The 20,235-nt window shown below is 54.8% G+C and overlaps 4 protein-coding genes across 4 annotated transcripts; all 4 read right to left on the bottom strand.

Moving 5' to 3' along the window:
• Window positions 1-70: 70 nt before the first annotated feature.
• ACET3X_009936 (uncharacterized protein) lies at window positions 71-8,334 on the bottom strand. The gene has a single exon (XM_069456106.1). The coding sequence runs from the start codon at window positions 7,983-7,985 to the stop codon at window positions 498-500; it is 7,488 nt and encodes a 2,495-aa protein (XP_069302769.1). The 5' UTR covers window positions 7,986-8,334; the 3' UTR covers window positions 71-497.
• Window positions 8,335-9,468: 1,134 nt separating this feature from the next.
• Window positions 9,469-11,051, bottom strand: ACET3X_009935 (uncharacterized protein; the record flags this gene model as incomplete). The annotated part of the gene is made up of 3 exons (XM_069456105.1): window positions 9,469-9,710; window positions 9,770-9,850; window positions 10,523-11,051. 3 exons carry the CDS (start codon window positions 11,049-11,051, stop codon window positions 9,469-9,471), a joined length of 852 nt encoding a protein of 283 aa, XP_069302768.1.
• Window positions 11,052-11,654: 603 nt separating this feature from the next.
• Window positions 11,655-13,036, bottom strand: ACET3X_009934 (uncharacterized protein; the record flags this gene model as incomplete). Its single annotated transcript, XM_069456104.1, has 2 exons — window positions 11,655-12,930; window positions 12,978-13,036. The coding sequence occupies 2 exons, from the start codon at window positions 13,034-13,036 to the stop codon at window positions 11,655-11,657; spliced, it is 1,335 nt and encodes a 444-aa protein (XP_069302767.1).
• A 496-nt stretch (window positions 13,037-13,532) lies between these two features.
• On the bottom strand, window positions 13,533-18,289 carry ACET3X_009933 (uncharacterized protein). The gene is made up of 5 exons (XM_069456103.1): window positions 17,995-18,289; window positions 15,500-17,672; window positions 14,924-15,449; window positions 14,718-14,795; window positions 13,533-14,666 (listed from the first exon to the last, which is right to left on the bottom strand). Exons 2-4 carry the CDS (start codon window positions 17,335-17,337, stop codon window positions 14,793-14,795), a joined length of 2,367 nt encoding a protein of 788 aa, XP_069302766.1. The 5' UTR covers window positions 17,338-17,672; window positions 17,995-18,289; the 3' UTR covers window positions 13,533-14,666; window positions 14,718-14,792.
• Window positions 18,290-20,235: the final 1,946 nt, after the last annotated feature.

Raw genomic sequence — 20,235 nt, 5'->3', positions numbered from 1 at the left:
TATCAGTCAAGATCCGTGTTTGGGCGATCAATACAGTTCATGTAAAACGTGATATATTATATCTTGTAGGTATGCATCTGGGTATCAAGACTACCGTATGCTAGTTCGCGCGCCCACGGGAGCACACCTCGTACGTCAAAGAAAGTAGTAGATTAACAATTTGATAAGCTATTTTCTAGATCTCTCCTCCTCCCTGTCCATCCCAACTTTCCCAGTCATCCCGTACATAAGGAAACTAAATATAACCAAGGAGACATGTTGTATACAATTTGGTGTAAAGTGAGAAAATGCGGTCTTGCGGGGGTATATGTTCCAATCCAAAAGACAGGTCGCGAGCAAAGCAGCAAGCATTAGGTACCAAGGTGACAACACCAACCAAAAGAAAAAAAAACCAGAACCGTAGTCAAAGACAGGAACGCTCATACGAGCTAAATCAATACAAAAAAGAAACGGTTAAACAAAGGAAAAGGTTTTCGGTTTCGATAGGGCGGAGATTTCTACCGTTGCAACTCTCGTCCAAAGTTCAATGCTAGAGGCGTCAATTCACCATCAACAGTACTCTCGTCGTCGTAGAAACCGCTTTCACTAAACGGTTCGGTCTCAGCATCTTGATCATACGCCTGCTTCCTCATCAGAGGAGGCGTACGCGGCTGCTTGCCGAGCGCTGGAAACCCCGCTTCAGTTGACGTACGGGAGCTATTGGAATTTGAGCGCATGACTGCAGGACGCTGCTGCGAAGAAGAGGAAGTTGAGAGTTCAGATCCGCGGCGCGCGTTGGAGGTTGGCGGCGTCATGAGGCCCGAGAGAAAGGATTGTGCAGAATGAGGTTGAGCGCGGGAAGGCGTCTGAGTACGCGCGGCAGCCTTGGTTGAAGAGTTGCCTGCGAGAGCAGACGTAGCTTCGCCGCGGCCCTTGCGCCAATTACCAATGGCAGCAGCGAGCTGGACTGCTTTAGGTGACGCAAAGTTGGAGAGGGAGCTCAGGGTGGGAAACGATTGTTGGCCGCCTGAGATGAGACGTTCCTTCTCGGATTGCTCCATTTGCAAGTTTGTGCGGATGCGGATGGCAGCATCGCGGACGGTCTCGCGGTCAAAGGTTGGTTGGGCGAGAGCGTTGATGAGGTCGTTCAGGTCGTCAACGCGTACGCCAAGTAGCTCGCGGAGCCAGTTGATCTCGGTGTCGCGCTCCTTTAGTTTAGCAGGAGCCTCGGTGTCAACTTCTTCGAGCTGACGCTCAAGAGACTCGATACGTCCCTCGCGCTCTTGTAGCTGCTCCTGGAGAACACCGATAGACTCACGCAACGCCTGAGCCCCTGCGCCGCCACCGAAGGATGAAGTAGTAGGAGACTTGGCTGCTGCTGCGGCAGCGGCACTGGCGGCTTCCTTCGCAACCTGAAGCTTCTCTTCCAGTAACGCGATCTTGTCCTTGAAGTGGTCGAGCTTGGAGTCGGCCAACGCGAGCTTGTCGTTGTGGAAAGCTTCGGCACGTTCCTTGTCCTCACGCGCGAATTCAAGAGCGCGAGCATGCTCATGCTTGATGTGCTCAAGTTGACGCTCAAAGGTGCGCTGCTGCTCATGCAGACTGTGCCTGTTGTTCTCCTTTGCTTCTTCCACAGCTTGCTTCTTGAGGTCCGAAGCCGCCTCCAAATCCAGCTCGTGCTTCTCTTTGGCAGTATCAGCATCTAGGCGAACCTGGTCGAGCTCGGCGCGGACACGGGCAATCTCGCTCTCAAGCTCGTGGCGAACAATGTTGACCTGGTTGTTAGCTGCATCAACATCGGCCTCCATGAGCACGCGGGTGCGGCGGATCTCAACGTGCGCAGCCTCCCTAGCCTCTCGCATGTCACGCTCGTAGCGTTGGGCGTTTCTTTGGTGCTCCATCGACTCCCTCTTTAGCTCTTCAATTGTCTCTTCCAGTTTGGCGTTGTGCTTCTGAGTTTGCTCGAGATGGATCCTCAGCCTCATGCCTTCACGTTCCTGGGTTTCCAAGCGCTCAAGCTCCCTCTCCAGACGCTCCCGTGTGCGACCCTCAGCTTCGATACGTGCGCTGAGAACCTCATACTTTGTTGCAGACGCCTCTTCATGCTTCTGGAACTGAGCACGCTCAGACGCGACCTGCTGTGAAGCGACAACCATATCTTGTTGAAGCTTTTCAAGCTTGGTACGCATAGACTCTCGCACGCGAGCAGCCTCCTCAGCCTGGAAACGGGCCTCTCCGATAGCCTTGCGTAGCTTCTCCTTTTCTTCGTGAGCGTCTTGAAGGTCGCCTCGCCACTTGTTGGCGGAGAGACGGTGTTCCTCGAGCGTGAATGTAAGTGCCTCATTCTCTGCGGTGACTGAATCAAGTCTCTTCTTGAGGTCCTCCTCCGAGCTCTCCAGCGCAATGTTTGTAAGCTTGAGTTGCTCGTTCTCAATGTCGAAAGTAGATAACCTGTCGCGCATCTCAGCGGCATCGGCCTGGTAGGATTCGAGACTGCGACGGAGAACATCTCGCTCCTCAGTCAGAGTACCAATCTTATGCTCGTCGTCCTTGGCAGCCTGTTGGAGGAGTGTGAGCTCTTCCTCTGTGACCTTGAGCAGGCGTGCAGAGTCCGCTTCTCGGGCCTCGATAGCTTGGCGGGCTTCAGCTTCATCGTTGAATCGGAGCGTGGCTTCCTTGAGCATTTCTTCAAGGTCGGTGATGCGGGCATCCCTCTCCTGGACAGCTTTGGATTCCTCACGCTGGGCGACCTCCATACTGTGACGGCTCAGAGCCTCATCAACAAGCTCACGAACATCTTCAGCCTGGAGATGGTGGCTAGTAGTCTGCGCAATTGAGGCCTTGAGGCTACCGATGATCTGGTAGAGTTCGGACATATCAAACTGTGGCTGTGGAATGTCGACAGGAGCCTCAAGAGTGGCAGGCTTCTGGTTCGCCAAGGCCTCAGCGACGATGGAGCGGATCATGTCTGGCTGAGCGATGTCGACAGTTGGCGCAGCAGGAGCTGGAGGCTGGTGAGATGCGAATGCTTCGGCGACAATGGAACGAATGTTCTCCGCTTGCACCTGTTCCAAGGCTGGCTGGTGCGACGCGAGAGCTTCCGTAACGATGGCTTTCAGATCGTCAGGCCAGATTTGCTCAGGCACTGGAGGTGGCATCGGTTGAGGAGCGTGCGTCTCGAACGCTTCCAACACAATGGATCGGATGTCATCTGTCTTGACCGGCTCCACGGGTTGAGGAACATGGGTTGCGAGCATGTCGGAGAGAATAGAGCGAATGTCTTCAGGCTTGAGAGGCTCAGCGACCTGTTCTTGCGCAGGCTTCGCGGAAGCAATCGCATCCTGAACAATGGCGCGAATCTGATCCGCAAGAACAGGTTCAGCAGGTTGCACAGATGGCTGGTGTTGCGCAAGCGCGTCGGTGACGATCTCCCGGATCTTCTCTGGGATCATTGGCTCGGGTACAGGCACCGGAATAGACGTGATCTGTGATTGGTGCATCTCAAGCGCGTCCTTGACGATGGATCGGATCTTCTCCAGCCTCCTGTCCTTTCCTCGAGATCGGTTGCGGTAGTCAACGTCGGTGCCGGCATCATCGTCTTCATCGTCGGCATCGCTGTCTAGACGTGCGCTAGTGGACATGCTGCGGCGTCCGCGTCCCGGACGTTGCGACATCATTGCAAGCGCTTCTTGGATGCCTTGCAGGTTTTGCTCTAGCGGGCCAAGGCGGTCCTGCAGGAGACGACCCATGAGGTCATCAACATGCTTGTCGAAAAAGCCACTGCGCGTCTGAACCTTGGACTCGTCCTCGGTGAGGAGGCCTTCGTCCCAGTCACTCATGGGTCCGGCGTCAGCGTTGTTCAGGCGGCGCACAGGCGAGTCAAATGGCAGCGCAGCCCGCTCATCATCAAATGGATCTTGCACTGATGTTGCAGAGCCCTGCATGGGCCGTCCAGGGAAGAAACCACGGCGGGGGCTGGGACTAGGCGCGTCGCTGCGCATCTTGAAGTTGGGCTGCAGGTCGTTGCGCTCAAACACATTCGGTGTCCTCTGGGGCGAGGACTGATCCCAGGAAGTCTCATCACGCTCAACGCCAAAGTCGGACCCTTCACCATCCATGTGCTTCATAACAGCATCAATATCGTTGAAGGAAGCATCGCCAAGGTTTTCAAACTCTGCACTTTCGCTCTCAGGGTAAGCCCTGTGCCTGCCAGATTCCATGGCAGTCTTGAACGAGCCGTCGTCGCTAGGCCTATACGTGGTAGCCGGACTTCTGCTGACGTAACTTGGTGGAGATACTTGAGCCTTCTCTGGGTCTTCGACCTGAGATGGCTTCGTAACATGGAAGCCGAAGTCGTAGCCGGCACTGTTGAATTGAGGCTTGAACTCGAACGGTTTAGCGTTGGCCGATAGAGTGCTCTTGTGAGAATGCTTCTTGCCCAATGGCTCAGGTTCCTCCGTAGTAGGTGTCGGTACGTCGCTTGCGTGAGGCGTATCGTCGTCTGCGCCTTTATCGCTCTCTGGAGCGGGTGGAGCTGGTGAAATAGGTGCCATGACGATCTCTTGCTTCGCCTGTGACAGAGGCTCTGGGCTCTTTGATTGAGGTTTGGTCTGCTTACGTGCAGGCGACAGGTTCTCCTTGTCTTGCGAAGCTTCCTTTCGTTCAACTTGAGGTTCCTGCTTGGCAGCATTGGGCTGTCTAATTTCGGCCAAAGGCTGCGATGCAAGCACAGGCTGAAGAGCGAACTTGGGTACGTCATCACCATCAGCGCGATCACGTCGGACTCTCTTTTCGCGACCGTCAGCTTGCTTAGGTCGACCAGCCTCATCCTCGTGGTCCTCACGGCCTTCCGTCTCAGGCGTCTGCGAGCGCGTGTTGTCGGGGCGGATAATTGGGACCGCCTTGGAACGTGTAGCTGGCTTGACGATGTCGCTCTGGGACAGATTGACGTCTCCAAAGATCTTCGAGGAGAAGCTTGTTGGAGCGGGGTCCGGCTTGTTAGGGTTGAATGTCGACACACCGGGGTTGAATGCAGGCGCTTCTGGCTTGAAGGCCGGTGGGCTTGAGAAGTTGAAGCCGCCAGATGGGAATGGAGAGTTATCTGCAGCAGGCTTGAACGCAGGAACTTCAGCCACAGGCTTGAATGCCGGTGCATCAGGTTTGAACACTGGTGCATCGGGTTTGAAGGCAGGAGCTGACACGTTGAAGTTCGCCAATCCATCGATGCTAGGCTTGTTGTTGGCTGGGACAGCAGCAGGTACAGCAGCAGGTACAGCAGCAGGGGCGGCAGCCGTAGGGGGCTTGACAGCAGGTGCGAAACTGAAGCCTGTAGAGAAAGAGCCTGGGCTAAAAGACGCTGCAGGGTTGAACTTGAACTCTTTGGCTTCGACATTGAGCTTCGAGATAGACGAGCGCGAAGCATGTTTGCTGTGGACTGCCGATGTAGGCTTGCTGAAGGCAAATTTGTTGTCTTTCCAGGAGTTGTTGACTTGGGACGAGGCTTGTGAGTGCTGCGTGGCGTCCTGTGCCGGATTGCGGACTTCTCCATCTTCCAGGCTGGGGTTGGTGTTCTCCGAGACGTTCGTTTGTGCACCGTCGCTCTCTGAGCGGGGGTTCTGCTGGGCAGGGAACGAGAAGGAGACAGGCTTCTGAGACTTGGCGAGCGAGTGCGCTCTGCTGTGCGGTTGAGGCTGGTGCAAGATCGTTCGCGAATCCTCCCACGTAGGGTTAGCCACAGCATTAGAAGGCTTGTAGGATACGTTGGTCTCTGGCTCAGTACTGAAATCTCCTCCTTCCGCAAATTGCTTGTCGATAGCTTCTTCCAAGTGATACTCCTCATTCGCCGCCTCGCGTTCAAGGTTCTCGCTAATGTTATGACGATGACCGCGAGGAGTCGGGACAGCAATCTCCGGTGCGGATTTAGTGGCATGCTTCATCGCCGGGACTTCATCTTCCTCGTCTTCATCTTCAGGTACCTCAGCCAGTGTGGAGTTCGGTCGCAGTCCAAGGACTTGTTGCTGGTGCTGGTGCTGGTGCTGCTGTTGCTGCTGTTGTAGAAGCTGGTTCTGTAACTGCTGCTGCTGCAGTTGCATCTGCAATTGGAAGTCGTCCCTCTGCGTCGGCGTAATGGGAAACTGCTGGTGGGGTCTCATGCCGAATGGAGAGTGCGGCGAGATGATGCCAGAAAGATCAGGCCTGCTCAAAGATGCAAGAGCAGGGGAGCCGCTACGTCCGTCTTGTGGGTTGAAGTATCCAGCAGGCGACCACGTGCCCGAAGGTGAATAGCCATGCGATGGAACAAAGTTGGCAGGCGATCCAAAAGTCGAGTGACGATGCATGTGCATACCGGGACGTGGACCTCCAAATGCTGGAGACGCAACCGACTGCCGAGACATGTGTCCAGGTGAAGGTCCGAACGGGAAGGCGCCACCTGCAATGCTGCCGTGTCTGGCCATGCGAAGACTGCCAGCTGAGGATGTAGGTATCGGTGGAGTGAAACCCTGCCCAGGGTGCTGCTGTGATGATGTTTGTCGTGACAAGGGAAGAAGAATGTCTTCCTCGCCACCAGTGCTGACACCGAGTGCGGCCAACTTGGCCTCGAGCAGAGAGTTCTGGTAGTCCTTCCATTCAGACTCCTTCGATACACGGACGGTGTATCGTCTACCCGCATTGTCACGTTCTGCCTGGACATCGGCCTCTGCCGGCCAGATGGCTCGGTTGTGCGTCTCTAGACCTCCAGTACTGAAGCCACGAATGTCGTAACCCTGTTGCTCAAGCTGTCGGAGCTTTGCATTCACAGCCTCTGCACTCATCGGCTTCGGAGGGAACCCAGGGTTGCCTCTAGGGATATCGCGTGGTATCGAGATGATACAGCCCTTGCCTTTGACGATGACCTTCTTGCGCATCCGAGGCTGCGCAGGCGCTGCGCCTGGAGGAGCCAGAAATGACTCGCTTGGAGGGTTGGGTAGTGGCTTGTTGGACAGATCCTGGCTTGCCTGGGATGCATCGTTGTTCGCCAGCTTGCTGGGAGTTTCATCTACCGGCTTAGCTGCTTTCGTAGGTGTCGGTACTGGCGTCTTCTCTGCCTGTGCACTGTGTCCGTTCATCTGCTGTGCGGTACTGGGACCGGATGCCGAGTTCTGCCTGGCCGGGGACGGCTCAGCATCCGCATACTTGGAGGCCATCATTTTGCCGACTGCTTCTTTTTCTTCCTTGCTAAAGTGCCGCCAAAAGTCCTGCTGGTTCAGGGTCTTGTTGTTGTTCCTCTGTTTGTGTCCCCTTTTCGGCGGAGGAGCAATTGGCAGATCCGATTCTCCACCCGATCCTTCTGTGTCGCTGTTATTATCCCGCCAGTCGTTTGTCTCGCGGTTCCAACGCTCTTCTAGGAATCGTTCAACCCACTCTTGCGAAGTTGGGTTGGTGTCGGACGCTCGGGGAGTAGTGCCGGAAGCTCGCGCTTCTTTGGTCGGTGTTACGAGATCTGGCAGTCGAGATCGGATTAGGTGTTCAAGCGTGAAGCGGTTTGGCGACGCGTTCCGTTCCAAACGAGGTATGAGATGCTCGAGATTGAATTGATTCGGCGACTCTTCCTGAGGCTCGAGTCGAGACGGGAGTAGATGCCCAAGGCCAAACTGCAGCCCAGAAGCCTCTTCTTCAAAGTCGTCGCTTCCGAAGTTTGTCGAAACCTGACGCGAAGGATTAAAGACTGGAGGAGGGTGTCTGTACGGACTGCCCCAGCTGGCGGTATAGTAGGACGTGTCGGTTCTGTCGTGCCTCGCAGCGTTGGGCGGAGTACGCGGGTTGTTTCCAAGGACGGAGAAGGACGGGAGAGAAGGGAGCTCTGGACTCGAGTATCCGAGAGTGCGAGCCGGCGAAGGGGCCGTCCAGGTGGGAGAGACTACTTCACGCGCCTCGGGCGGAGTCGTCGCTTCACCAAAGTGCCCGGGAACAAGGGGAGGTGATGAGGGCGGATGCTGCGAGGACGAGAAGGACCGTCGAGCTTGCATTCAAGGGCTTCCCACGCTGTACAGCTCGACGGGCTGCAACTCTTCTTTTTCCGTCTCTGATGCTTCGCGCGTCGGTGATGCGACCAAACTTCCGCTGAGGTTGAAGTCAGTGCTCGGGGCAAAGGAACGCGTGTTTGCACAGTCTCGCGCAGAGGCCGTTCGGTGACGCAGGACGATTATAAGGTAATATTACAAAGAAACGCTGTTGGCAGGTAGCTAAAAGAGCGACATAAGGTGGGATAGCACGGTTCTGGAGACAACAGGACGAGCGAACATCCCGAGGCAGCAGCAACAACGGATGAAGAAGAGGCAGTCAAGGACGTGCCAGTGTCGTCGACGACAAATTGTGGACACGGACAGGAGAGCAGGCGAGGCTAAAGTCAGCCATATTAGCGGGATGCTGCCAGTTGGCGTCAGGGGCCTTTGCGCCGAGGCCACATGGGATGGGAACAAAGGCACACCGATTCTGCACCCTGACGCCATCGACCAACGCCAACAACACGCCCAGAGACGTTCCTTTGCCATCATCACGGCGCTTTCCACGTGTCTCCATGTGCGAAATACCCTCTTGTCCCTCGCACTGCACCCCGAGGCCGTGTCGGCGCGTCCAAAGTCATCTGCACACACACTAACCACGACATTTAGACATGACATGGGTGCCTCAATGCCGGGAATGACCCTCGTAGCCAATCGCATACCGGCACGTCATGTTTGAATACGTCAGCGGGAGCTGGCAACGACTGGACGACAGATCTTGCTACCCCGCTGCAGAGCTACCCGACGTTCCAACATTGCAGCCCTGGAGAGATTCCGTCATCCATAGGCGTCGTATACCCTCGCGATATCTTCTTGGACGCAACCAGCATGTTGCAGCGACACCGAGAAAGGGGACCTGACTAGTGATTAGGCAACGGGAGCTAATGCTGCGGTGCAAGGATGGCGATGCCTGGTCAAGCCCCCGTTTCGCATGCTTCTAGAAACTCCTTCAATCATCAGTTTGCAGCCAGACAAGCCACAGAAAAAAGTATCGTGTTCATCGACGTTTCACCTGCAGCAGCTATAAGTGGACTTATTGGACTCTGGACGTGGTTTTGGATCGCATGTCCACACAACACGTGAGTGTGCCGTGAACCGTGCCTGGGCTCGCGGAGCCTTCTATCAAGAATCCAGAGCTCAAAATCATGGACGGTATAGCAAACTCCTGCGTAACCTCATTTTGTGGAACATGATGCCATGTGTGTATCTTGATGAACGCCCTTGAAGGACGAACGTGGTTCTGAGGAACATTGGCATCACGTAACAGTTTAGGCGATGGCGGTAAGCATCGGCAGCTTTTGTACATGTCATGGTTATTGTCACTTGCCCTTGGGCGTCATGTAAAACACCCGTAGACGCCCAGGTGAAGTAATATAATACACGTCGTTAGTGCTGTACCAAAGCACTTCCCGCTATGTCTGAATTCTACAACTTTTGTGATATGACCTCAAACTTTCTGAATCTTAAACATCCTCTTCACAAACGAACTCCTTTGGAAGGACTCGACTTCAGCAGTGCTTGGCTCGACGTCGCCCTTTGCAGCTGCCTCCTCGTCTTCTCCAATCTTCCAAGTTCTCACCATCCACAAGCAGACTGCAGCACCAATGTACATCCACCCAGTGAACAAGATAGCTCCAGTGTAGCTCCCTCCATTGAACGCTACGAGCTCAAGACCGATAGGCTCGGAAACTGCACCCATGTTAGCAAACTGTTCCATGCAATTCAATCCACAGCTGCTCAAGACTTACAGGTAGTAGGCAACACAAGTACCAACCAAGTGATACTCAACGCACTCGGCAAGTCTCTCAGCCCCATGACCTCTGTCGTAACTGGCGCAGCCGTCGCCCAAAACGTCCCCGCCACCATCCCACCCACCAGACTGAAAAAGACCAATACCCCAAAACTCTTTGCGAAAATCCATATCAGCAGACAAAACACGCCAACCAGAAACGTCATGCTCCCCGCCATATTCAACCTGCCAATCGAATCGGAAAAATACCCAATCGGCGGCCTCCCCAACGCCTGTCCCAGATTGAACACAGCGCCAATAACACTCCCCTGCTGCGCACTCAACCCAATCGTCCGCGCATAACTCGGCAAACTAAAGAGCAAGACAATGTACCCCAACATACTCAAGAACCCAAACGCCAACAGTCCCACAAACTGCGGTTTCCCAAACAACCTGTAATCGAAACTCAGCTGGCTAGACCCAATCTGCTTATTCCGATCCCTGATAAGCAACACACACGCACTATTAACAACGAACGCAACACCAGCCAGCGTGCGGAACGCCCACGGCAAACCAATATCGCGAATCATAGCCTGAGCAGCAAGACTGTACACCAACCCCCCAAGCCCACTCCCCGCCGCACACCACCCATTCGCAAGCGACCGACGTGTCGTAAACCACTGCGCAGCAATCCCCACAGTGCCCACGAACAAGAACCCTATTCCCCATCCAAAACACACACCCTGGCTCAAGAACAAGTGCCAAATCTTACTCGCAAAACTTGCGCCGATGAAACTCACAGTCTCGAATCCTACGCCGATGAAGAGCGTGGTCCGCGTGCCCCATTTCCTGGTCGTTAACGTAGCCACGGGAGAGACGATGAGGGCTTGCGATATGGAGAGGCCGCCGATGAAAGCGTATTGTAGGGGTGTGGCGCCGGGGAAGGTGGATGTGGAGAGGTAGTGGGCGAGGAAGACGGCGTAGGCGGAGTTGAGGCCCCAGGTGTGGATATTTATTGTTGCGACGGCGGCGACGCATACCCAGCCGTAGCCACCGTTGGGGGGAACGTCGACGGTGGGTTGGCCTCCTGCTGAGGGGGCGGTGGTATTGGCTGGCAGTTGATGTGGGTAGGGTTTCGAAATGGTGTTATTCTTCATGGCTTCGTCCTTGTTGGTTTCATCAAGTTGGATGCTGGGTTGTGGGTTCTGGTTGCTGTAGCTCTTTTCAGATGACCAGATGCCATTTTCTGTAAACTCATTGTTGCCATCCTCTTCCCCACGCTGCACCGTATTCAGCGTCATCTTCAAACGTTCCACAGATTCAATACCTGACCCCGAATTCCTATCCCGAACTTTGCTCCGAGTTCCTATGCCGGGAATAACACGCCAAATAACCCTGCAACTGCCACACTTTCAATATGCAACGTCATCTAGGTATCGTGCACATCAATGCAGGTTCAAAAGCCATGTCGTAAACGCGCGGGGAGGAATTGTGAGTCATCACATTGTCCTCCCGAGGTTAAGGAGAGGAAAGTAAGAAAAGTGGAGGCTGACATCCTACGCCCTTGGCAGGGAATAAACTTTTACGTGACGCTCTTGACACCGTTTCTTCTTTCGGCTAATATAGCTCCGGATGACTGGTTGAAAGACGCAAGCGGCTTGGTTGCGGTTGTCGAGCATGGAGACGATGATGCGGATGCCGACGTCGGCTGCCGAGTTCAAGATTCGTGCCGATACTTTTATTGAAGAATCGTTAGCCGTGTATACCACTTCACAAAAGCCTTTCCCACATTTCTCAGATGTTGTTTAATTTATTGATTCGTTAACACATAGGAGAGGAAATGTCATTCCACAGTCTAAGCCAAAAGGTATCATCATTTCGTCAACGCCTTACCCGATCCGCCATCACGCTCCACACTGAGCCATGAATCTATACATGCCATCGGAACTCTGATATTCCAACGGGGTGTGCATGTCCATTTCGTCAGCCTCACTGGTGTGCAAGCTGTCGTAGTCAGATAACCAAGGATTGGGCTCTTCGGTTGCGAATTCGTCAACCTGGTCGTAGCTTTGCTCGGAATTGGTCGAGAAGCCTTCTGAAGCAGCGGGTGATGCAGAGAGCATGTGCGTCCAGTCAATGTTAGGCTGAACATGCTGACGCTCAGCAACGGGTTTGTCGTAGAAGGAACATTCAGATGGTGTCTGACTTGGTGCGAATGGGAAGAGGAGCGCGATATCGGTGCCAATGAAAGAGTCAAAGTCTTCGTCTTGATACACTGCGCCGCGCGAGACTTCGAAATCGTTACATATCGTCTCGACAGTTTGCGCGTCGCAGCCTGGGAAGTGAACCTTGAGTACCGAGTCTTCGTATGATATCGGGAGGTCGCCTAGTGCCGCTAATCGTTGCAGGTCTTTGAGAACGGCTGCAAGCTCCTTCACAGCCCTGGAAAAGTCGACGGAGAGAACATCAAGGAGGCCCTCGCTGTTCAGTGTCTCCTTCTCTTGTGCGAATGAGGTGAAGCCCTTGACAGCCTTGAGGGGAGTAAGAGCGGTAACGGTAGGGTTAACGTTGAAGCTGATGTAGGATCCAGGAGTAGCCTTGGGAACCTTGTTCAGCGTGCGGTTGACCTGATCCTGCAGCGCCGATACGGTCTTGAAGCGCTTCTCGCCATTGTGTGGGTTGACGCCATCGAACTGGGCCTTTTGTCCGCCAACGAGGAACGCTCGGACGGCCTGAGACACGTTGTTGATGACCTGGGCTGGGGATGCGGGGCCGTGCGAGAAGTACCTTGCGCCTCCGGTCCTGCCGGAGCCCCATCCGTAGCCTCCTGCTGTTCGACCAAGCGTGCCTCCGGTGAGGTTGGGGCGAAGGGTCGATGCAAAGGGTGCACGGCCGGCCTGAGCGGTAACGATGCCTCCGATGCGTGACTTGGGGAAAGAGGCCTTGTCGTACTTTACGCCTGAGTTGCGAGCAGCAGACGTGGTGAAGCGTCGAACAGCAGCGCTGATCTGGCTGTGGGTAGTGTACCAGCGGCCCTTGCTTTGCTTGAGGTAGGCAATACGGTGGAGAGGGTGCTTCGGAGCATTCCGAGCGAGGATGGGTTGCAGTACTGCATCTGCAGGTTGTGCGGATTCAGGCAGTTGTTTCTTCACGAGTTTCGCAGCATGTTTCCAGGCGGCCCTTTGTCTGTCAGTACGAAACCCAATCAAACAGCACTGTCGACTTACTTGAACGCTCTCGCGTTCTTAGCCACCGAATTGTATAAATGCACCACGGCAGGTGCCATGATGGTTTGTGTGCTACCAGGAGAGGAGAGTGGTGATGGTCAGAAGGATGGGGAAGGCGACGTTAATGAGGCGCAGGCACCAGGGTCCATGTCGCCACCCAATGCGGGATTGGTCCAGAACTCCAGGCCATGACGACGATCACATGCCACCTCACCCACCGACTGGTCCGCGTCCGACTTCGTTTCAGCTACGCCAAGATACCTATTCCTCACCGATAGGCAGTCAAGGCTGCAAGGCAAAACGCCGTAGACTAACTGCGGGGTAGTTTAGTGACACTGTTTTTCGTCGAGTGCTGAACACTGCGCAACTCCTGTAATGTTTTACAAAGAGATATTCTGTAGCGAATGCAGTGACCTATTGCACAAGCTTAACTTTCTGTCCGCAGAGCCAGCAGTCGACACTGCAAATACTTCTTCACCTTGCATGAGCGCATAACCCTGCCATGTCTAGAAGACAAAGGCAGGACTTCACCAGATGGATCCGCCACAATGCTACCAGGAACAGAGTTATTCATTTTAGTACTCTTACAGAGCAAAAGCCACACCCACGGACCTTGGCAGCCGCTTTTGGTATATTTTGCTTTATCGAAACAAGACACCTAAAGCAGCCCATATCCACCTGCAAGTAAGGTAAGAACAGGATTGCCGCTTTGTGCCTGAGAGGGGAGAAAGCTGCCATCGGATTTTTGTATGCTGGAGTGGATAACCATGCAAAATAGACACACAAGAACGCCAGCTTTCAATGCTATGGAGGACCCCTAGATCCAGAAGGAGAGGGTAAAAGCCAGATTCCTGAAGGGTATTGCGTTCGTATTTGGGGACTGGTGATTCGTGGGAACATTAAGGGAAAAACGACTCAAAGACGCGAGAGATTTCTATCGGGGAAAAACAGTTGAGCAACAGCCAACCGGGTGGAAAACGCCAGAACATGAACTTTTGTCAATGTATACAGAGTCCGAGAACTCGCAAGGAGAAAATTTTGGATGCAACAAGACCGAAGACCGTGACGAAGAAATGCAAAAACCTTAACTCGTCATGACATGGCTGCCGTAGCTCTTTGCAGCATCATGGCGGTGTCAACAGAGCTAAGGTATCAGCATCAAGCAAGCCTTCAATGAGCTGTCGACTTTGAGGGTCTATGCCACCGCTACGATAAGCTGCCTTCAGCTGCTCGAAAGCTGGACGGCGCTCGTCCTCGGTCTTGATAAGTTCAACAAAGTCTGAAGCCACCCGCTGTCGAATCGCGCCCTGTGGCGAGAGCAAAGACTCGCCGTAAAACTCGATAAGATTGGAAATGCCAGTTTCCGTCCCCTGATGGGCGGCGTCTTCGAGGGCAAGGTGGCGGAACTCGTCATACATCGATTGGTTGAAATTCCGAATCAAGAAATGTGACCAGAATTGGTAAAGAACGTTCATGTCGTAAGGGGTTGTGCCGAGTGGCGCGTTGGAACGCTGGTAAAGAGCTTTGGATCGAAGATGATAATAGGATTCATGCGATGAATCAGAAGGAATAGTGTGAACTGGGCTGTGATGATCTTTGACCCAGTAAAGGCGTACAGGCGCAGCAGAGGAAGTCGATTGTGAGGAGTCGGTGGCAGTTGGCGGGCGGTCAAGATGGTTCTCAGCGCTACTAGAAATGTGATCAGCGCGTACTTCCAACTTCTCTCAATTGCCATCTTACCCATCAGGTGTTCCGGCACCGTTGACCCTCATTTGACAGGTGATCGACTTCTCCGGTTCATCTGGCACGCCATGTTTACTATCGATGGAGCCATTAGAAAACGTTCGTGAAACAGAAGGAGGCAACGCTTGGGTCCGTTGCTTGCGCATAACGACTGTCAAGCTGTCGAGTTGCAAGTCAGAAAATGAATCAGGTTCTCCACTCACAGCCTTTGTCGAGTTTTCGATCGGTTGACCGTTCGAAACGGCCGCATTTGGTTCGTCAACAGCCGCGCCGTTCGTCTCCGCCGGTGTTGATACAGCATCCTGGGAAACGGGATGGAAATCATTCATCTGAGGGTACGCGCCCCCGTTTCCAAACGGGCTGAAAGCTGGGGACATGGCTGACCACTGAGGAGGCTTGGATGGGTCAAAGCCTGCAGGGTGAGAAACCTGAGGTTTGTTGAGCTCCTTGGGTCCTTCGTTCTGTGCAGACGGATCACGCTCGGCCATGTCAAGAACCCACTGTGCCCAGTTGTCCTTGCGACGTAGTCGGTCTTGGCCGTTCTCGCTAGTACGGTATTCGATGGAGGCAGACTGTTGGCAAACAAGTCTGATCATGTCGATGTCGGGGGACAGGTTCTTGATACGGTTGAAGCCGGCGATGAACTCAAGAGCGACGAATCCCTGTGAGTCCATGTGACGGCGAAGGTACATGTCCTTGAGCAGGTTGTCAACAGAGAAGTAGTATTCCCTGGTAAATTGTTAGCAAGCGAATTTTGGGTCGAGAAGTTCAAAGCATACACTTGGGCCGTAATCATGGAGAAGATCTGGTACTGATCGACGCCGTATGGGCTGTACGGTAGTCCAGCGCTCATGGGCGGAGGAGCCATGCCGTAGGGGTACATATCATGGCCTGTCTGAATGGGAGCCGGGTACCCAGGCTGGAAAGACTGATACCTGTAGGGATCGGTAGTCAAGGACTGTGATCGGTGGCTGTTGCGACCGTATTTGCTCTGGGGCGCGGGGATGAAGCTATTGCTCTCGGGAACGAATGCTGTAGGTGATCGTGGGCCCAAGGGGAAGCTCGATGTAGAGTGTTGTCCGTTGGTGAAGTGATGGCCATTGGTGTACGCTCCACCGCGACCGCGACCTCCACGGCCACGTTCGCGGCCACTAGAGAAGGAGCTGAATCGCTTGGAATGGCCATGCGCAGAGCCCTCCTGGTAGGCGGGAGCTTTGCGCTCACCGTTCTCGGCAGCGTCTGTCTGCGTTCCAGCAGAACGCTCACCCCAGGTGTTATCCTTGGTGGGTGAGGATGCGCCATCTCTCCTTCGCTCTCCAGCACCGTGGAATTCGCCTCGGCGGCCCTTGTGGGGCTTGTTAGGGTACTGGCGCTGGTAGGCACCGTTCTGAGCGGGCACGCTGGACAAGGACGATCTCCTAGGCTGCGACTCGGACTCGGAGGATACAGGACCAGTGGCCTTCGCCGCGCTGTCTCCATTCACTGCAGGCGCTTGGCCGTTCATCGTAGGTGAGTCGGTGCGCTTCGTCTTTGGAGACGCATCCTGTGCAGCCGCCTTCTGCTCGCCGTTTGGTGTCTCAGTCTGTTCAGTACCATTGCTACCGAAACCGGCAGGCCTGCCGTTGCTCGGCGCTCCACCGCGTCCTCCAGGTCGGCCACCTCTCCTAGCACCTGCCGCGTTGGGCAGCGGTGTGTTGAACACAACAGTCGGTGTGTATGGGATTTTCACCCACTCATGCTTGCTGGTCGAAGTGCCGTCCTTTGGCTTCTGCTCGGTCTTTTCCTTCTCTTGGGCCTTCTTGCGATCCTCATCGATGACGGTCTCGGGGGTCGGCCAGGATTCCTGGTCGCGGTCTGGTGGAGGAGGCAGCGCGCCCGATGATGGGGTAGCCTTGGCATCTTTCTCAGAGAATCTGCCTTTGCCACCATTCCGCACATCAACATCACCGCGGAACTCTTTTCGGCCCTTGCTTCTGCTCTCGCCGTTTGTGATCTTCTCTTGAGATGTTGAGTCGCCCTTCTTGGCCTGGACTCCGCTAGCTCCATGGGAGACTCCGTTGGGAGTTGCGGAAGGTGCGGCCTTCTGCACTTGGGACTTGATCGAGTCCGCTCGTATCTTCCAGGGGTTCACAGTGGGTACAGGCGCCTCTTGAAGGGGCTTAGCTGGGACGTTCTTGGCCTTCTTGACCTTGTCGGACGTCTTCTCGACAGGCTCAACCGACTTGTCGACAGAAGTGGAGGCCTGGGACTTGTTATCCCAAGTGGTCGATTCAGAGGAAGCGTTTGGTATCGAGGAAACATCGTCATCCTTGGTGACTGTTGATGAGGTGGACGATGCGAGATCCGGCGAGGATTCGTTGGAGGCATCTAGAGGCTGTGAGGATTTAGCCACGTTGGGAACGCTTTGCTCTGGTTGCGCCTCCTGGGCTTTGGTGGGCTGCACAGGGCGCGACTCAGACTCGACGTCTTCAGCCCAGTTGCTAGGGGAGGCACTGGCTTCCTGGCCAGATGCGCTGTGGCCGTCCTTGGCTGGGGTAGCAGAGCCGGACGCCGACTTGCTTGTGGTCGCTGGCGTGGAGACGCCCTTCGCGGCTTGCGCATATGAAAATGTAGACATCTTGGTCTGTGTGTGAGTCTCGAATAAAGTTCGGCTGGGTGGACGAGAGTAAGCGCTTAGATTCCCCGGTGGGAGCGCTGCGGCAAGCTGGCCAACAGGTGGTGGCACTGGTATGTCCGGAGAGGTGTTTTTGGCCTCCCCGCACGTCAACACTTTTGTCGCTACCAGGCTTTGTGTTGGCAACTAAGCGACGTTGCGAAAATGTTGCTCTGCAGTGGTGGAGAGCTGGATAGTGTGCTGAACGGTGGCTCGGTACCGCGGCGGTCTCAAACGATGTGAGGAAAATGAATGCTTCCTGCTTCACTGCTCGGGGCGTGACGGTCTTTGCGCGCGTACTGGAGTGACTGCCGTTAGCGGAGAAAAGAAGTGCGCGAAAAAACTAGGTGGCAGGCATTCAAGGCATGGTGGTGGAGGCAAGTGATGTGGATGGTGGTGGTGGTTGGGTCTCTGAGAGCACACAAGAAGTCGAAATGACTGCGTGGGCGGGCCAGATCCAAACAGGAAGGAGTGCGAATGTGTCACACGGGGCTAATAAAAGGGTCTTGGAAGCGGCAGGAGGGAAAAATGGTGCGCAAAGTGCCCAGCGAACTCGAGGGCGGGGAGCAAGCAGGAAGCAAGCAAGCGGCGGACGTGGGCGGTAAGGTACGCGAAACTAACCTCTGGGGGGGAGCCTTGATGGACTGCGGGGTTGGTGGTCGCGGCGAAGGGGCAGAGAAGGCTGCGTCGGCGAAACCAGAGTGCTGCTCGGCGGGTCGTGGGCGGACAATGAGGGTTGGAGGGTGCAGTGAGGTACGGGCTCCAGGCACACCACGGTCGAGTTGCAGGCCTGTGTGACGTGCAAGCAGCAATCACAGAGCGGGCTGGGGCGGCGTCTGAGGGTCGGATACGACGTGAGCAAGGCAGACGGGCGCCAGGAACGAAAATTGGCTGTCGTGTGTGCGGGAGAAGCAAGCGCAGGTGGGAGGAGGAGGGTCACTTTCAAGCGCGAATTTTTCTTTCGTTACGGTGGTGCTCTAACAGAAGCCGACAGCCCACGCTACTTCGGCGCATTCACCACTGCCTTGCCCTGTTCCCGAGAGCGGCCGTCTGGCGACTAGCAGATGACGTGCGGCCTGCACTCTTTATGAACGTATTTATGCTGGCACCCCCTCTGCGCTCATCGTCGTCGTCTTGCGTTTGCTTTCCAGCATTCCAGTTCGACGCGCTCAAACACGCCAATGACGTCTCGCGAACCCCATCGACCCCTCACTTGCAAAAGGCAGTTTTATACATGGCGGCCTGCCCTGGAGCCAAACAGCCCATCCTGCAGGCTGGCCATTCCCGTGCACCGGATCACCTCCAATCTTGGGCTTCGGCCGCCTCCTCGGCTGAGGGCCGTGTCGTGCCGGCACTTTCACGTTCCTTTGCCAATGGCCGCCAGCACGAGCGAGCCATGTACGGATCCTTGTGCCCTACGGGAAAACGGAGTTGCGGCCGTTCACCTTTCCGAATCTTGCCGAACGCTCCAAGCCAGCCCGCATTGTTTGTCTGCAATATACAAGCCTTCATTGCTACGCCTGGCCAACTAGTCCCCAACTGTCCGCCTTCTCCGCTCCACCACGAGCACTACTATGTCTTCACGCACTCTAGCCGCTGCATCCAGTACATCGGTACTGATAAGCTGCGCATGCTAATCCCATTGAACGCGTATTAACTCTTTGTAGCAAGACCAAGACGCCTGGTGCTGCACGTCAACGTGGATATGACCGTGATGCCGCAATGCTTGGACATGCGAACATCCCATCACCGCCACACTTTCTGGATGCGCCTCGGCATCCACATGTTTCATATAGCCGACGTTGATTCCAGACACTTTCTGAGCCTCATCAGCTACGGACAACCCTGAAAGGTGCATGTGATATCATAGTGTCCAACAAGTCCGACTCAACAACCGACGATTACAATTCGCACCGTCCGTAATGCCAGCACATATTACCTCGCGCCGACCCGCGATTATATCAGATCAAATAACTGTCCTAAAATAATCACCTCATCCGATCAAATCCGTGCAACACACAGGTGGCCATCCATAAGCACTAGATCCAGGGCCTCTTAATATGAACGACGCCCCCCTGGAGACTACATATTGCGCGCAGAAGAATCGCAGGCCACCTGGACAGCATGCACGTGCATTATACCGCCGGGTTTTAATGGTCTATACGCAGATTGATATTATTGCTACTAATATCAGAAGAAACAATAATGGGATACGATCAAACTTTAGTAGACATGTAGATCAAACTCCATGCTCAGTGGCCCTCATCCTCTCCATCTTCATCCTCGCCTTCTCCCCACTCCCAGCCCACCACCAAACCACCCACCTGACGTCCTCCCACGTCTTCCCCCACACCTTTCTCATCTCTCTCCTTCCCCTCTCCTTGACCTCTTCCTTCTCAAACGCCACCATGACACGATCCATAAAATACCGCCTCGCATGATCCGGAACCTTAAACAAGGCTTCTCCAAGCGCCGATGGCCCGATACCGCCTTGACTCATATTATGGCTAGTTTGATGAAACGACGAACGCGTTATCAAGCTGAGGTGCATGATGGATGTGCGTTGGAAGGACGATTTGAGGTGTGTGCAATTGAGGTCATGGTCCGGGTGGAAGAGGGAGGGAAGGGGACGACGGTATTTTTCGGTGGAGTATGGAGTGGGGAGGAAGGGGTAGGGCGGCTTACGGGATGTGCGGGAGCGGAGCATCAGGTCGATGAGGTCAGGTGGTTGGAAGTAGGCTTGCGAGGCCATGAGGAAGAGCTGGAGTAGCCTAACAAGGGTGAGAGTCAGCGTTGGGACAGATGGAGTGGGTGGGGAGATTGTACGTGCCTAGCGCAATGACCCGTGTCCTTGGTAAAGTC

The sequence above is a fragment of the Alternaria dauci genome, chromosome 10 (genome assembly GCF_042100115.1).
Source record: "Alternaria dauci strain A2016 chromosome 10, whole genome shotgun sequence".
NCBI lineage: Eukaryota > Fungi > Ascomycota > Dothideomycetes > Pleosporales > Pleosporaceae > Alternaria > Alternaria dauci.
Note: the sequence above shows the minus strand (reverse complement) of the source record. Positions and strands in the feature narration are given on the sequence as shown.